Below are 17,612 nucleotides of genomic sequence, written 5' to 3'. Positions count from 1 at the left end.
AAATAGAGAATGTGTATACAAAGATGCTACTGCAACGTGATTTTTGATACTGGAAAATGAGAAATACCCTAAATGTCCATCACTAGGGAACCGCATAAACAAATTACGTTTAGATAATACAATACAATATAGTTCTTTTATAAATGAAGTAGGTCTATATGTACGAACTTAAAAAAAATCCACAATATATCATTACAGGGTCAGGAACAAGTCAAAAAGCAGGGTTTTTTTTTTAAAGGTAGAGTTTTTGATAATATAGCCAACACTTCAAGTATTCTAAGCACCTTATGTGTGCTACCTCCTTTACTCCGTACCACAACCCTATGAAATAGGTACTGTCATCATCCTTACTTTACAGATGAGGAAACCGAGTAAAATCATAACCTGTTCAATTAATTCATAGATGTGACTTAGACCTCATGTACTTAGTTGCTTTGCTATATCCAGGAAACAATGAACTCTCCCTTTAGCTTAGATTAGTTTGACTGGGATTTTCCCACTTTCAACCAAGAGAATCCTAAGAATCCAAATATTTATACAAATCAATACAGACTGGATAACTTATGGTATAATAATACTAAGTAGTTTTTTAAAAAAAGAAACTACATCTGTTGATTAGAGGGCAGCTGTGTGTGCGCGTGTGTGATTTTATACACATACTAAATAAAAATACTTAGGGAGAGCAAGAAAATAATGTTTCTGAAAAGGTTAATATTGATCACCTTTGGGGGTTAGAATGGTCAAGAATTGCAAATTTTAAAAAAAAATTTTAATTGATTTATTCATTTTAGAGAGAGACGGAGGGAGAAGGGGGAGGAGCAGGAAGCATCAACTCCCATATATACCTTGACCAGGAGAACCCAGGGTTTTGAACCTGTGACCTCAGCATTCCAGATCGATGCTTTATCCACTGCGCCACCACAGGTCAGCCTAGACTTGCAATTTTTACTTTTATATACTTTCATGTATTTTTTAATTTCCCAACAAGCATATCTTACTTTTATAAAACCTTCAGGCCAAAAATAACTACAGGAACCTGAATCCAATACAAAATAATATTGAAAGTAAACTGTAATTGTAAAATAAAAATAACTACAAGACATTAACTTGGCACATTGATGTTATACAGCGTCCCACTTCGCTGCCTCTATTCCATAGAAGAACAGAGGATTGGGAGTTTAGATACCTGGGTTTCTAGTTCAGGCTATTTCAAATGTGTTCTATAACCTTGTTGGTTTGCTTCTATGGGCCTCAGTTGCTTTCTAAGAAAGGTGCTTGTGGCCTGACCTGTGGTGGCGCAGTGGATAAAAGCGTCGACCTGGAAATGCTGAGGTCGCCGGTTCAAAACCCTGAGCTTGCCTGGTCAAGGCACATATGGGAGTTGATGCTTCCAGCTCCTCCCCCCTGTCTCTCTCTCTCCTCCCTCTCTCTTTCTCTCTCTCTCTCTCTCTCTCCCCCCCTCCCTCCTCCCCTCCCTCCCTCTCTCTCTTCTCTAAAATGAATAAATAAAAGAAAAAAAAGAAAAAAAAAAAGAAAATTCTTAAAAAAAAAAAAAAAAAAAAAAAAAAGAAAGGTGCTTGAAAGAACAGTAGCTACTATTTCAGAGCTTTCTAAGCACTGTGCTAAGCAGTTTCCTCACAACAGCTCCATGAGTTGAGGATTATCCCTATTTTCCAGAAGAGAGAACTGAAGTATAAGTAAGTGTTGGAATCAGAATTTGAACTCAGGCTTAGGTGACCCCAAAAGCCACATTCTTTCCACTGCACACTCTGCCAGACACGGTTTGTCTCATGGTTTCCTGGAGCTATAATACACTTACACCCAGGGCTTGACTCAGAATCCTCTACGTGGAACACATTCCAAAGTAGTCCCTGGTCACTTTTACTATTTATTCTTTATGTTGTATCAAACTCTAAAATAAGGTGTCTCAACTTCAGCACTGCTGACATTTTAGACAGAAAAACTCTTTGTTTGGAACTGTCCTGTGCACTGTATTCAATAGGATGTTTGGCAGCATTGGGGACCTCTAACCACTAGATGGCGGCAGCATCCACCCTCAGATGTGACACCAAAAATGCCTTCAGACATACTGTCACTGTCGACTGTCCCCTGGGAGAACAGTCATCCTGGGGTTAAGAACCATTGCTCTACACTGCTCTAAGCAGAGGACAAAGCCAAAAAATCTGCATTAATTTGGGAGAAAATTTGTATTGAAAGGAGATAGTAAAGCTAGTAAATATTTTTACTTGCAAAATTCATTGTTGTTTTTTTTCCTAGAAAGAGACAGAAAGAGGAAGGGAAAGAGAGGGAAGCATTCATTTTTTGTGGTTCCACTTAGCTGGGCATTCACTGGCTGCCTCCTGTATGTGCCCTGACCAGGATCAAACCCACAACCTTGGTGTTTCAGGACAACACTCTAACCAACTGAGCGAGCTAACTGGCTAAGATAACTTGTGCAATTCTTGGACTTTACCAGCTCAGACTAAAGTTAGCTCCAAGTGTTTCCCAGTTATTCACTATGCTTAGAACACTTTAGTAGTTAATATAACTGTCCAAGATTCAGGGAAATGGTGAATTAGAATAAATCTTGGCTCTCAACAGTGACTCCACTTCTCCCATAGTGAAATTCACCTTCGCCTGAGATGAAAAGAGCCACCAGAGGCTGCTGAGTGAGGGTGGATATTCAACAGAGGACAGCAGCAACTGAACACAATGCCGATATTATTCCAAGTAGATAAAGCAATGCACAAGCCATCTGGGCAATAAGGTGCAAATGCCAAGAAACAGGATTTTTTGTTCATTTTCTTTTGTTTGTTTTATCAGTTACTGCACACGGGTACTCTCAGAAGGTGTGGGTTAACAAATCTCATGCAAAGAAACATAGGAAAAGAGAAAAAGGGGAAACAAAATGTATCTAGTGTGCAGCTGAAGGTGGTTTCTCCAGTTTCTCTCGCGAGCTGCTACATCAGCACGGTCCACTTCGGATTATTTTAATATCATCACCGTCTTCCCTGCAAATCGAAAAACCATAAAAACACATTTATTACCTACCATACTGACCCTGTTCCATTATTTGTAGTAAAAAAGGCCCGTGTCATTGTACACTGCTCACAAAGATTAGGGGATCAGGGACCATGCAGATACTCCAGTACTTCCAGCCTTTTGTATAGAGCATTTTCACCAATGAAATAAAAGTTGGTTTTGCATCTCATTTGCATAATTGAACAACTTTCTTTGACTTGTAATTTGCTTTTCTTTTCTTTTTTTCTTTTTTTTTTTTTGTATTTTTCTGAAGCTGGATACAGGGAGAGACAGTCAGACAGAATCCCGCATGCGCCGGACCGGGATCCACCCGGCACGCCCACCAGGGGCGACACTCTGCCCACCAGGGGGCGATGCTCTGCCCCTCCGGGGCGTCGCTCTGCTGCGACCAGAGCCACTCTAGCGCCTGGGGCGGAGGCCAAGGAGCCATCCCCAGCGCCCAGGCCATCTTTGCTCCAATGGAGCCTTGGCTGCGGGAGGGGAAGAGAGAGACAGAGAGGAAGGAGGGGGGGTGGAGAAGCAAATGGGCACTTCTCCTGTGTGCCCTGGCCGGGAATCGAACCCGGGTCCCCCGCACGCCAGGCCAACGCTCTACCGCTGAGCCGACCGGCCAGGGCCTCGTTTCCTTTTCTGATGTTCTAATTTAATTAAAAAATCAAATGCTTCTTTTTTTTAACGCTTCATATTCATTTGGAAATATCCCCTAATTTTTATGAGCAGGATATATTATATTCCTTCTTGGGCGATAGTTATATAATCATTTTTAAAGCTAAATGAAGGAAACAATGAGGGTGAAAGCCCAAACTCTGCCATTTTTTTCTCTAACCATAGGGCCAAAGAATCACCGTGAGAAGACCTAGGTAGCTCATTGAAGGCTGAGGTCAGAGAATGGACCCCTGAAACACAAAGCAGCACGGTTACTTGGCCAGGTGTGTTATATGAAGGGCATCAGCTGTAATACACTTACTACATAGCATTCTCTAGGTAGAGTTATTAAGACCTATCTCCCAATTAATGCTTCAGGGTATGCAGGTCACTGGCACATGCCCTCTGAATTTAAAAGAACACTTTCACCTGCCTAGCCAGGTAGTGGCGCAGTGGATAGAGTGTAGGCCTAGGACACTGAGGACCCAGATTTGAAACCCCCAGGTTGCCAGCTTGAGTCTGGGATCACAGACATGGTCCATGGTCGCTGGCTTGAAGCCCGAGGTCGCTGCTTGAGCAAGGGGTCACTGGCTCGGCTGGAACCCCCTAGTAAAGGCACATATGAGAAGCAATCAATGAACAGCTAAGGTGCTGCAACTATGAGTTGATGCTTCTCATCTCTCCCTTCTGTCTGTCTGTCGGTCTGTGTGTGTCTCTCTCTCAAAAATAAATAAATAAATAAATAAATAAATAAATAAATAAATGACATTTAATATTCCACATAGTTTGACTTTTAAGTATACTCTTAATTTGGGGAAATTGCCCATCCATGGACTAACTTGATTATCTGGTCCATAGTTGCACATGTCATTCTCCAACTGAAACTTGCAAAATGCACTGAAAGATGCTGCATGTTTTTAACTGTCAGTCTGAAAACAGAACTACTTCTGTCATATGTGATCCTCATATCCAGGAAAAGAGCCACTTCTTTTCAAGTAGTCAAAATTCAGGAAGGACTAAATAAAACATGGTTATTCTATACTATAAAAATATGTTACCTGATTTTCATGCACAGAGTACACTCATTGGCATAAGTGGACATGTCACTTCCACATACAGGGTTAAAGTCTCTGGGACATCCTGGTAATTTATATTGATCACAGTCTGGCTAGAAAAGGCAAAGGAAGACAGAAATTAGAGAAGTTGAAACATTCTCATCACAAAGTAGCTGGGGCTTGGGGGGGGGGGGACAAAGCCCCAAGTCTCCTCAGATTTCCTAGAAACACTTTAGAAAGTGTTTCTATTTTACACACACACACACACACACACACACACACACACACAAATGATCTTTCTAATGCATAAATCAGATGCAATGTTAAAGTATTGGTTCACTACCTACTATGTAAGAATGGTTCAGTCTGCCGATTTTTAAATGAAAAGTCCAAGGCATGCCACCATGCCTACTCTGTTATCTTCTGGCTTGACAATCTGCACTTCACCACTACCTCCATGTGGATGTCTGTCACATTCCACCCCAAACCCCTGGCATAGTGCCGAGATGCACTCAGGAATCTAATCTTTCAGTCTGTACTTTTTAAGATACTGGCATTTTATCACCAGAACTAAAGACAGCAGCAAGTTCAGAGCTGGACCTTTGGCTTGTTGTGGGTTTAATTGTGTTCTCCCCAAAAAGACATGTTAAAGTCCTAACTCCTGGTAGCTCAGAATGTGACCTTATTTGGAAATGGGGTCTTTGCACAGTATCCCAGCTAAAATGAGGTTATTAGAGCCAGACTGTGGTGGTGCAGTGGCTAGGGCATCAACCTGGAATGCAGAGTTCCCTGGTTCAAAGCCTCATGCTTGCCCAGTCAAGGCACATACAAGAAGCATCTGCGTGGCCCTGGCCGGTTGGCTCAGCGGTAGAGCGTCGGCCTGGCGTGCAGCGGACCCGGGTTCGATTCCCGGCCAGGGCACATAGGAGAAGCGCCCATTTGCTTCTCCACCCCCCCCTTCCTCTCTGTCTCTCTCTTCCCCTCCCGCAGCCAAGGCTCCATTGGAGCAAAGATGGTCCGGGCGCTGGGGATGGCTCCTTGGTCGCTGCCCCAGGCTCTAGAGTGGCTCTGGTCTCGGCAGAGCGATGCCCCGGAGGGGCAGAGCATCGCCCCCTGGTGGGCAGAGCATCGCCCCTGGTGGGCAGAGCATCGCCCCCTGGTGGGCGTGCCGGGTGGATCTCGGTCGGGCACATGCGGGAGTCTGTCTGACTGTCTCTCCCCGTTTCCAGCTTCAGAAAAATACAAAAAAAAAAAAAAAAGAAGCATCTGCGAGCTGATGCTTCCTGCTCCTCCCCGCAGTGTTCTCTCTCTCTAAAAATCAATAAATAAAATCTTTTTAAAAAAAAATGAGGTTATTAAAATGGGCCCAAGTCTAATATGACTGATGTCCTTATAAAAAAGAAAAATTTGGACACATAGCCCCACACTAAGGGAAAATCACATGAACAGCATTTATAAGCATGCCCCAGCTAGACAGCCCCAGCTAGACAGCTCAGCTGGTCATAGAGTGCTGTCCTGAGACACAGAGGTGTCGGCTTGATCCCTGGTCAGGGCACATACAGGAACAGATCAGTGTTTCTGTCTGCCTCTCTCTCCCTTCCTTCCTCTCTCTCTAAAATCAATAAATTTAAAAAGGCCCTGGCCAAATAGCTCAGTTGGTTGGAGCATTGTGCTGAACTGCAGAGGTTGCTGGTTTGATCCCTGGTCAGAGCACATATAAGAACAGCTCGATGTTCCTGTCTCTCTGTCTCTTTCTAAAATAAATAAATAAATAAATAAATAAATAAATAAGTTTTTAAATAAAAAAATACAAATAAATTTTTAAAAAGTAAAAGAGTGCCTTAGGCTACCAGATACCAGACTAGGAAAGAGGCATGTAACAGAATCTTCTTCACAGCTCATAGGAGGAATAAACCCTTCCAACACCTTGATTTTGAACTTCTAGCCTCCAGCCCTGTGAGACAATCAATTTCTGTTGTTTAAGCCACCCCAGCTTGTGACACTTTATCACAGCAGCCTGAAGAAAGTGATAAAACGTCATGGAACGCAAGCCTCTGATTTGATGGAACTGAAGTCAGTCTTGGTCGTAGCCACTCGTGTTCAGCAAGACCAGGACTAGACCTTCTCATGGTTTTCAGACTATGGTGTGCACAGTCCTACTTTAACAAAAAGTTAAAATAGATAGCCTGCTGTATTTCTGTTTTATACTCATACATTTTTCTATATAGTTGACCTTTGAACAGTACGGAGGGTTGGGGCACAAACCCCCCCCCCCATGCAATCCAAAATCCACACACAACTTCTGACTCCTTCAAAACTTAAAATATTTTGTTTTAGTAAATAGTGATCACTTTTCCTCACTTCAGAGTATAAAAATATCAACCATTTTAACACTCTGAATCAGCGGTTCTCAACCTGTGGGTTGCGACCCTGGCGGGGTAGCCTAAAGCCATCGGAAAATACATAATGCAGGGGTCCCCAAACTTTTTACACAGGGGGCCAGTTTACTGTCCCTCAGACTGTTGGAGGGCTGTACTATAAAAAAAACTATGAACAAATCCCTATGCACACTGCACATATCTTATTTTAAAGTAAAAAAACAAAATGAGAACAAATACAATATTTAAAATAAAGAACAAGTAAATTTAAATCAACAAACTGACCAGTATTTCAATGGGAACTATGCTCCTCTCACCAACCACCAATGAAAGAGGTGCCCCTTCCGGAAGTGCAGTGGGCGCCGGATAAATGGCCTCAGGGGGCCGCAGTTTGGGGACCCCTGACATAATGCATATCAGGTATTTACATTCCGAATCATAGCTGTAGCAAAATTACAGTTATGAAGTAACCACCAAAATTATTTTTTGGTTTGGGGTCACCGCAACATGAGGAACTGTATTGCGGGGTCACGGCATTAGAAAGGTTGAGAACCACTGCTCTGAATAAATGAAACACACCTTTCTATTGATATTATCTGGATTTATAAAGACCTAAGCAGGGCTGGCCGTGTGACAAGATCTGAAGTGAAACAAATTTTGTTTTGGCCCTTTCCATCCTCTGCTTGGCAGTCTACGCTTTATTTAATGGCAACATTCTTTTTTTCTTTTCTTAATTTTTATTTATTGATTTGAGAGAAAGGGAGAAGAGAGGAGAGAAACGTTGAATTGTCGTTCCACTTGTTTATGCGTTCATTGGGTGATTCCTGGAAACGCCCTTACCAGGGATCAAAGCCATAACTCTGGCATGGAGAGAGGACACTCTAACCCAGTGGTCCCCAACCCCCGGGCCGCGGACCGGTACCAGTCCATGGGCCATTTGGTACCGGTCTGCAGAGAAAGAATAAATAACTTACATTATTTCCATTTTATTTATATTTAAGTCTGAATGATGTTTTATTTTTTAAAAATGACCAGATTCCCTCTGTTACATCATCTAAGACTCACTCTTGACGCTTGTCTTATAAGTTCAACAATTATATTTAAAAATACCAGTTTTTACACCGGTTGCATAATTTTATTTTGTGCATTTATCTGTCCCACCCTAAAGGCCGGTCCGTGAAAATATTTTCTGACATTAAACTGGTCCATGGCCCAAAAAATGTTGGAGACCACTGCTCTAACCAACCAAGCAACCGTGCCAACGCTCTACACTTGGTGCCCTAGGCTCACCAAGGTGATGCTGTTAGGGCAGTTCTCACAGCAGAGTAGATGCCTTCTTCTCCAATGAGACTGGGACAACTAGCAGTTGGATATTTAGTCGAAAAGGTAAATTAAAGCAAGGAAACAATAACAAAAAAATAATACATACTCCAAAACATTTCAGCCTAAAACATAAATGGAAATAATACCGCCAATCTTTTATGTAAGACAATCAATAACAATGCATTTGGTCATCTGTAACACTAAGTATGACCGTATGACCCAGGACAGGCCAATGGCATATACATGGAATCATTGTGAAGCAGCCTCATTTTTTGAAAAACCTGTTACCTATCTTCTGCGTCTCCCAGTTTGTATTGATCTTTGTCCATTCCTCCAGCCTGCTTCTGGGCACTTGGAGCACTAGCCGTTAAACCAGGAGGACAAAGGCCACATTCCAGGAGGGCTTGCAGCTGAATCTAGTCTTAACTGATACAAGAGATAAGATCTTTCCTTTGACTGTTTCAACTAATTAGATTTCTGTGTGTTATCACTGCAAAACTTATAAATAAATCACCTAGAATCTCCGGTTCTGGTTTCTTTTTTTTTTCCTTCTTCTTTTTCCAAGTGTGAGAGAGGGGAGATAGAGAGACAGACTCCTACATGCACCCCAACCAGGGTCCACCTCACAACCCCCATCTGGGGCCCATGCTTTGCCTATCTGGAGCCATGCTCACAACCAAGCTATTTTTAGTGCCTGGGGCAGAGGTTCCACTGAGCCATTCTCACCACCTGAGGCCAATATGCTCAAACCAATTGAGCCATGGCTGTGGGAGTGAAAAAGAAAGAGAGGAAGGGAGAGAAGAGGAAGAGAGAGGGGTAGAGAAGTAGATGGTTGCCTCTCCTGTGTGCCCTGACTGGGAATCAAACCTGGGACATCCACACACTGGGCAGATGCTCTACCACTGAGCCAACTGGCCAGGTCCATTTTGGTTTCTTTAAAACAGGATTTCTCAATCCCAAGTCACACTTGGGACCAGCTAATTCTTTGCTGTGGGAGGCTGTCTTTGGTCTTGTGGGATATTTAGTAGCATCCCTATTCTTTTTCACTTGTCAAAAATCACAGTGTAATATCTTCTGGGGAGCAAAATTTAAATTTTTTAAAATTTATAGTTGTTTTACCTAACCTAATTCAACAGCAACTTTTTTTTTTTTTCAACAGCAACTTTTTTAAAGCTATTTGTCTTTTAGCAAGTCTTTCAAAAGCATTCAACACAGTTCTCATATGAACAATGACTTTATTTCTTTACATTCATGATTATGTTGTCTTTGCATTTTTAATTAAAATAATACTAGCCTAACAGGCTTGTGAACACACACTTGAGTCTTGATAATACAATTTCCATTGGTGGAAAATAAAGTCTACTGGCATAGTCTGTCTACAATCAAGGAGTGATCGATACGCTGCAGGAACTATTCAGAGAGGAAGAAAAGGGTCAGTTATTTATGAGGTACTTAAGTGAAGGTGGTTGAGTGGGTTTTTTACTGTTAGCGAGTAGCCCACGGTGGATTCACACAGGCCTGTAAGTGCACTTCACCTTGGAAGCTTGTTAAAAATACTTTTGGAGCCTGACCAGGTGGTGGCGCAGTGGATAGAGCGTCAGACTGGGATGCGGAAGACCCAGGTTTGAGATCTCGAGGTCGCCAGCTTGAGTGAGGACTCATCTGGTTTGAGCAAAAGCTCACCAGCTTGAGCCCAACGTCGCTGGCTCAAGCAAGGGGTTACTTGGTCTGCTGAAGGCCCGCAGTCAAGGCACATTAAAAAAAAAACAAAAAAAAAAAAACAAAAAACATTTGGAGCCTCATGCAAAACGTACTCAAGTAGAATTTCCAGGGGTAAAACCTGTGTTTCTAAAGCCCCTGAATTCTGATTCAGCAAGGACGGGATTAGGCCACCCTGACTCCTGTGTGAAAGCAAAGAACACACAATTTGATGCACAATTTCAGAGAATCCCCTGTTCTAGACCTTTCCTGCCTCCCCTTTATAGTCAAGAAATAGCTTGCCTATATCCCACTCTTTCAGATATGACTAGATAAACATCTAGCTAATCAAAATCAATCTAAAAGTCTTAGGCTTTTTAAATATTTGACAGGAGTTTTCAAATGCTTTCATCTCAAAGAATGACTAATATATGACTTTTGAAGTTCTGGGAAGGAAGATTTTCTTTTTTTGAAGCAGAAGACTTTTGCTATCCCTCAGGTCTTTGAGGAACCTGCCAGCTGGAAAGCAATGTGTTTCCAGTCTGTCTGATTCTCCTGGTTTCAAAGCTAGGTTTGGAAACCTACCGCGTAACTGTATGAAATTCAGGTCACTTGCTTTCTGGATTTTCTTTGATCTGAGACGTAAGGCTATATGAACAAACAGTCTTCATTCTTATCAATGAGGTCAAATAATTTCATTAATAAATTATTCTCCCCATAAATCCTTAGTTTTATTCCTTTACCCAAATTTGTGCTAATGGAAAAAAAAAAACAATTAGAATAGGTTCATCATCTCGGGAGGCTCTAAATTATACCCCACAAGATGCCAATAATAGGAAGTCGCCCCTGGCAGACTGTTCCTCAACGCTTCAAAAGATACTCTATCTCTGGAAGAGAGCCACAGGGCACATTTATTTCTTAGAATCATTTTAATTTTTTTTTTTATATATTTTTCTGAAGTTGGAAACAGGGAGGCAGTCAGACAGACTCCCGCATGCGCCTGACCGGGATCCACCCGGCATGCCCACCAGGGGGCGATGCTCTGCCCCATCTGGGGCGTCACCCTGTTGCAATCAGAGCCATTCTAGCACCTGAGGCAGAGGCCACAGAGCCATCCTCAGCACCCGGCCCACCTTTGCTCCAATGGAGACTTGGCTGCGGGAGGGGAAGAGAGAGAGAGAGAGGAAGGAGAGGGGGAGGGGTGGAGAAGCAGATGGGCGCTTCCCCTGTGTGCCCTGGCCGGGAATCAAACCTGGGACTCCTACACACCAGGCCGACGCTCTACCACTGAGCCAACCGGCCAAGGCTGAATCATTTTACTTTTTTTGGGAGAATGTAATGTGCTTTTAAGTATTCTCTGAGCTTTATGCTCTGAAGCTTTGCTTCTGAAAAATTCTTATACATTTTACCAAATATATTCTTTATTTATTAATTCAATAAATAAATACTCTAAGATTTTAAGATAGCTATTATAAGAAATATAAAGACATATTGATTCCTTTCAGTAAGAAGTTTAGCATCGACTAAGGGAATCAAGATATACACATGGCGGTCTTACAGGATGGGCAAAATTTAGAGGTTTGGGTGAATGTCTACCTCAAGTAAACAAAACAGAATAAGCAAAGGCACAGTGAAAGAAGTGTTTGACCTGAGAGCAAAGCAGTTCAACTTATATTCAACTTATAGGAGCATCCAACATCCATTCATGACAACACTAAACAAACGAGAAACAGAAGAGAATTTCCTCATCCTGATAAAGGACATCTACGGAAACCCACAGCTAACATTATATTTAATGGTGAAAGACTGAATGTTTTTACCCTAAAATCGGGAACAAGAAAGAATGTCCACTTTCATCTGTTCTATTCAACACTGTATGGAAGGTTCTAGACCAGGAGTCCCCAAACTTTTTACATAGGGGGCCAGTTCACTGTCCCTCAGACTGTTGGAGGGCCAGACTATAAAAAAAAAAACTATGAACAAATCCCTGTGCACACTGCATATATCTTATTTTAAAACAAAACGGGAACAAATACAATATTTAAAATAAAGAACAAGCAAATTTAAATCAACAAACTGACCAGTATTTCAATGGGAACTATGTTCCTCTCACTGACCACCAATGAAAGAGGTGCCCCTTCCAGAAGTGCGGTGGGGCCGGATAAATGGCCTCGGGGGCTGCATGCAGCCCGTGGGCCATAGTTTGGGGACCCCTGCTCTAGACAATTAGTAAATAAAATAAATAAAAGCTACCTGATTGGAAAGGAAATAAAACTTTCTCTAATCAAAGACAACATCTTTTTATACAGAAAGGCCTAAGGAATACACACACACACACACACACACACACACACACTATTAGAACTGAAAAAGCAAGTTCAATATTAGAAGATACAAGATGACTATATAAAAATCCATTGTATTTCCATACACTTGCAATGAACAATATAAAAATTAAATAAGGAAAATAATTCCATTTATAAGCCTATCAAAAAGAATAAAATATTTAGGAATAGATTTAGCAAAAGTTTAAGGATTATACACTGAGAACTATAAAACATTACTGAAATAAATTAAAGACTTAAATAAATTAAAAGACATCCCATATTCATGGATCAAAACACTTAACTTGCTTAAAATGACAGTACTCCCCAAATTTATCTACAGATTCAGGGCAATCCCTACCAAAATCTGAAATGCCTTTTTTAAAATTGATTTTGGAGAGAGGAGAAAGAGATGCGGGGGGGGGGGGGGGGGTGTGACAGGAAACATCAACTCACAATAGTTGCTTCTCATATGTGCCTTCTCCAGGCAAGCCCAGGGTTTGAAACAGGCTACCTCAGCATTCCAGGTCAATGCCTTATCCACTGTGCCACCACACAGGACAGGCTCAAATGCTTTTTTATTGCAGCAAAAATTGGAAAATTGATATTAAAATTCATAGAGAAATGCAAAAGGCCCAGAACAGCCAAAACAATCTTGAAGAAAAAATTGAGGATTCACACCTCAGCATTTCAAAACTTACCACAAAGCTACTATGATTAAAACAGTGCGGCGCTAACATAAGAATAGAAGAGCAGAGCTATGGGAAAACAGAGAAAGATACTGGTAGAAAGGTAGACTGCAGTAAGAACGGGAAATATTCTCTGTGGGCACCAAGAAGTCTCTAGGTTTTGCACAGGGACATGCTGTACACAGAATAAAGATTTCGAAGAGTGATTCCAGCAGCAGTGTGTAGCAGGAGCTGAAAAGTGGAGATAGTAAAGATTGAGGAAAAGCACTTGGGCTATTAAGATAGTCTAGGAGGTAAGAGGTAATGTGGGCCCTGAACTGGAGCAGTGGCAATGGAAATGGGAAAGAAAAACAAAGATCTCCTGCCTGATTCATCCGTTTAATAATCTTGTACAAACAGACCAAGGTCCTGTGGTATTTGCTTCCTGAGAGAGAGTGCCTCCTTACATTTTGCAGCATAGGCACCTCACTTACTTTACCCTAGTCCTAGCCCTGGGACGGAAGTGGGGCTATTCTTGTTTTCTGAAAGAAAATCAAACTCAAGAAAATTGAGTCCTTTGATCAAAAAGTATTATTAGGCATCCACTAAGTGCTGAAGATTGGGCACGAAATAACATAAATAAGGCATTATCCTTGACCACAAGGGTATACAGTTTACTGGGGGGAGACAGGCAAGGATGATGCAGTGCTGTGACGGGGTCTGAAGAGCACTGGATCTAAGTCAGAATGCTTGGGCTGGAACCATCGTTCCGCCATCTGCGTGTGACCATGGCCAAGGGGATGATAATGATATTTACTTCACAGTATTATAAAAGATTTAATTATTATATATGAAGCACTTAGAACAGTGCGTGGCATACAGTAAGTGGTATCTAGGCATGTCCTAGAATATGTTACCACCAAAATATGGCTCTTTGACATTAAATTATTTTGACCTAAAAGGCAGTTTAAGAAGCAGAAAATCCAGAAGCAGCTCTCTCTACTCTTTCCACTTCCTGCCTAAAGGCAGAATATAAATTTTCCCTAACTGGATAGATTCTAGAGGCTTATCATCCCAAAGATGACCCCAGAAGGATCTGCAAACAGACCTTACCTCGTTAGTTTCCTCCCCTACATTTACCATCCTATTGTTTGCTGCCCTTGGAAGAGCAAAACATTTTCCTTTGCCCTCTACAAACTGTGGTTCTTTGTTAATTTTTTTATTTATTCATTTTAGAGAGGAGAGAGAGAGGGAGAGAGAGAGAGAAGAAGAGAGAGAGAGAAGGGGGGAGGAGCTGGAAGCATCAACTCCCATATGTGCCTTGACCAGGCAAGCCCAGGGTTTCGAACTAGCGACCTCAGCATTCCAGGTCGATGCTTTATCCACTGCGCCACCACAGGTCAGGCAGTTCTTTGTTAAAGATGATACATAAACTGGACTTCTAAGCCACCTCCTCTTTGAGTTACTCATCTCTCAGTGTTAGTGTGTGTATGTGCAATGCACATGTTTACAAACTTCTGTTTGTTTTTCTCTTATTAATTTGTCTTTTGTCATAAGGACCCCAGCTGAGAACTTAGAAGGATAAAAGAGGGATTTTTTTCCTTCCCCTCCACTACTATAGTGATGATGATACTGTATAGGTTGAATGGAAGCATATAGAGAAAGTACATTTATATCTGCTCAGGAGGAAGGAAATAGAGTGGGAAGGCTTCCTGGAAGAGGTCTAATCTGAATTGAATACTCAAAGTTACCTAATCCATGAGGTCAATAAACTCATATGTAAAATTAATATCTACTCCTATCTTACATTATTGACTAAATATGCAAATGGTCAATGCCAGACCAGATACTAAGATAGAATTCTGATCCATAATTGGCAGCAACCTATCCAGGAAACCAGCTCATTATCTAGAATAACCAGCCCAGGAAGCCAGGCTGCCATATGTCAGACTTGTTAGAAGTCAGACAGTTATCTCTAGTGACAGTCCAGGAAGCTAAAAAAATAATCTCTATAACGATTGGGGCCCAAAATGGCCAGGGCTTGATTAATCACTGACAGCTTCCATAATATATTCCCGCTTCCTACTCAAGACCAATCAGAGAAAGCCAAATACGCACTCTTAACCAGTCACATGTCCATCCCATGCACCACTTGGTTTTAGTTAAACAGTCTGTCTACAGGTTCCCATGCCAACAGGCTGGTTCAGGGCATACCTGAAGCCTTCCTTTTTCCCACTGAAAAGCTTTCCCACTCCTCCACCTGCATTTGAGTCTCTGCCAAAATACAAGTGACATGGCTGACTCCCCTGTTACAACAAGTTCTGAATAAATAGCTTTTCTTTGTTCTCATTTGGTTGGTCTTTGTCTGCTTCCACAGAATTTAATTTGATAATGTCCTGTACAAAAAAAAATGTTTAGTTCAAGATGTAATTATTAAGCCCAGGGCTTTCTGAATCATCAAAGAAAATATTAAAGGAAACAGATCCCCAAGACCTTCAAGGCCTGAGCTATTTTCAGCCAAAATGTATATTTCTGATCTTTATTTAAAAGCCTCACTTGAGATTCTGGTTTCTAAAGCAGTCAACAGTTGCAAAAGTGGCAGGTAAGAACTGAAAACTAGCCCCCAACTCAAATTGTTGTGGGATTCACTGTATTGGTAGAAACGGTACAAGTGCCTGACCAGGTGGTGGCACAGTGGATAGAGCATCGGACTGGGATGTGGAGGACCCAGGTTCGAGACCCTGAGGTCGCCAGCTTGAGCGTGGGTTCATCTGGTTTGAGCAAAGCTCACCACAGCTTGGACCCAAGGTCACTGGTTCGAGCAACAGGTTACTCGGTCTGCTGAAGGCCCACGGTCAAGGCACATATGAGAAAGCAATCAATGAACAACTAGGTGTTGCAACGAAAAATTGATGATTGATACTTCTCATCTCTCTCTGTTCCTGTCTGTCTGTCCCTATCTATCCCTCTCTCTGACTCTCTCTCTGTCTCTGTAAAAAAGAAAAAAAAAGAAACGGTACAAGTGATTTCCTACTTACTGATCTAAATTCTTCAAGCTGATCAAATTGATTGTACACAGAGGCTGCAGAAAGAAAACAGGCATTTAAAAATACATGATTAAGGTCAATTTTTGTTTATAAGGGGCTTTTTAAATCCAGTGTGTGATTCCTCTGGGCCACACCTTCTTCCTTTCCATGGGATGCCTAAGTTCTTTGAACCACCACTCTGACCCCCACACCGACCCCCAAAGGATGGATATTCGGTTGTTTTCTGGTACCTCTCCTAGCAGAAATACCCAAAGAACATTGGTACAGGTTCTATAACTGACCAACCTAATAGGTTTGCTTGAGAAAGAACTATGGAGCTATGAAATAAAAGAGAAGTAACTCTTAATAACTCACGATATCTTTTTTTCTGCAGCTCAGGGTAATGAAAGCAAAACAACACTCAGTGTTACCATTTTAACTCCATTATTAAAAGGGCATCAAGTCTGGCTGGACTGAAGTCCTTTTCTCACAAGCCCCAGAATTCCTTATGCACTTGGCATTCCCCACTGCTAATTCCCACCCAGGTGCTGAGGTTCAGCAGGGCCACCGTGTACAGAAAAACCCAACTCCTTATCTTGGGCTCCAGAAAACCTCCTTTAAGGAAAAAAAGAGCAGACAGCAGGTGTTGCTGAGGAGCTGGGAGTTAAGCCCAAGCAAAAACTGGAAGATCCCTAACTGATTTTCCAGGCAGCCCCAGAGGGGCGAGGAACAGCCAGTAACCGATGCGCTGAGGGACTACAGCGACCCCGGGGTCGGGGTAGGGGCAGTGGCCAGAGACTCCCATTACTCCACGTGTCCTGGGGCCACCAAGCTCGCTGGTGGGCGTTACCTGACAAGTTCCTTGCCAAGAGCAACAGCACCAAGCTCATCCCCACGAGCGCCATCCTTCCTCCTCGGCCTCCTGTAGGGTGGCCCCAAACTCCTGTGCCCTCGCGGGACGCGGGGCGGGGCATGCACAGGTCGGACACGCGACAGCGTGGGGTGAGGGAGGGGCGGGGAAGAGGAGTAGAAAGAACCGGGAAAGTAGGAGGAGGTGGAGGAGCAGGAAAGGATGGGTACAGGGGAAGAAGAGGGGAGGTGAAAGTAGAGGATGTGTCGGAGCTAGCCCCCTACCCCCCACTTCCCCACCCCTTCCCCGCCCTGCTGAGGAGAGTAAGTGATTAAGGGGAGGATCTCTCCCTGCAGGAAACAAGAACCTTGTAAAAGACCTGGGAAGTAACCTCCTGGGCTCTTTTGTCAGTCAACCCCTATTTCTTCAGCATCTAGGGTTTCCGGGGCAGAACTCAGCAAAAGAATCTCTGCTCTCAAGAAGCTTTCTGGTGCAGATGTTGGGGATGGGTTGATACAGGGAACTCCAAAGCAACTGAATAAATGCAAGTTTCTAAAATTAAGTGTTACAAAGTGGTGGGGGAAAGGAAAAGCTTTCCACTGC

At 42.5% G+C, this 17,612-nt stretch overlaps 1 protein-coding gene across 1 annotated transcript; it reads right to left on the bottom strand.

Annotated features, from left to right (window-relative positions):
- Nucleotides 1-2,805: 2,805 nt before the first annotated feature.
- SPINK2 (serine peptidase inhibitor Kazal type 2) lies at nucleotides 2,806-17,077 on the bottom strand. Its single transcript, XM_066232893.1, has 4 exons — nucleotides 17,010-17,077; nucleotides 16,172-16,215; nucleotides 4,746-4,855; nucleotides 2,806-3,011 (listed from the first exon to the last, which is right to left on the bottom strand). Exons 1-4 carry the CDS (start codon nucleotides 17,062-17,064, stop codon nucleotides 2,966-2,968), a joined length of 255 nt encoding a protein of 84 aa, XP_066088990.1. The 5' UTR covers nucleotides 17,065-17,077; the 3' UTR covers nucleotides 2,806-2,965.
- Nucleotides 17,078-17,612: the final 535 nt, after the last annotated feature.

Source organism: Saccopteryx bilineata, chromosome 5 (assembly GCF_036850765.1).
Source record: "Saccopteryx bilineata isolate mSacBil1 chromosome 5, mSacBil1_pri_phased_curated, whole genome shotgun sequence".
NCBI lineage: Eukaryota > Metazoa > Chordata > Mammalia > Chiroptera > Emballonuridae > Saccopteryx > Saccopteryx bilineata.
The sequence above is the reverse complement of the archived record's forward strand: the minus strand, read 5'-3'. Positions and strand labels throughout refer to the sequence as shown.

Bases quoted from the DNA above. Each gene is read 5' to 3' on its own strand.
- SPINK2 (XM_066232893.1), bottom strand. From the start codon at position 17,064: ATGGCGCTCGTGGGGATGAGCTTGGTGCTGTTGCTCTTGGCAAGGAAC. The intron at 4,856-16,171 runs GTAAGTAGGAAA...TGCCTTTTCTAG, and splicing joins AGCTTGAAGAATTTAGATCA to CCAGACTGTGATCAATATAA. The intron at 3,012-4,745 runs GTAACATATTTT...TTCGATTTGCAG, and splicing joins ACTCTGTGCATGAAAATCAG to GGAAGACGGTGATGATATTA.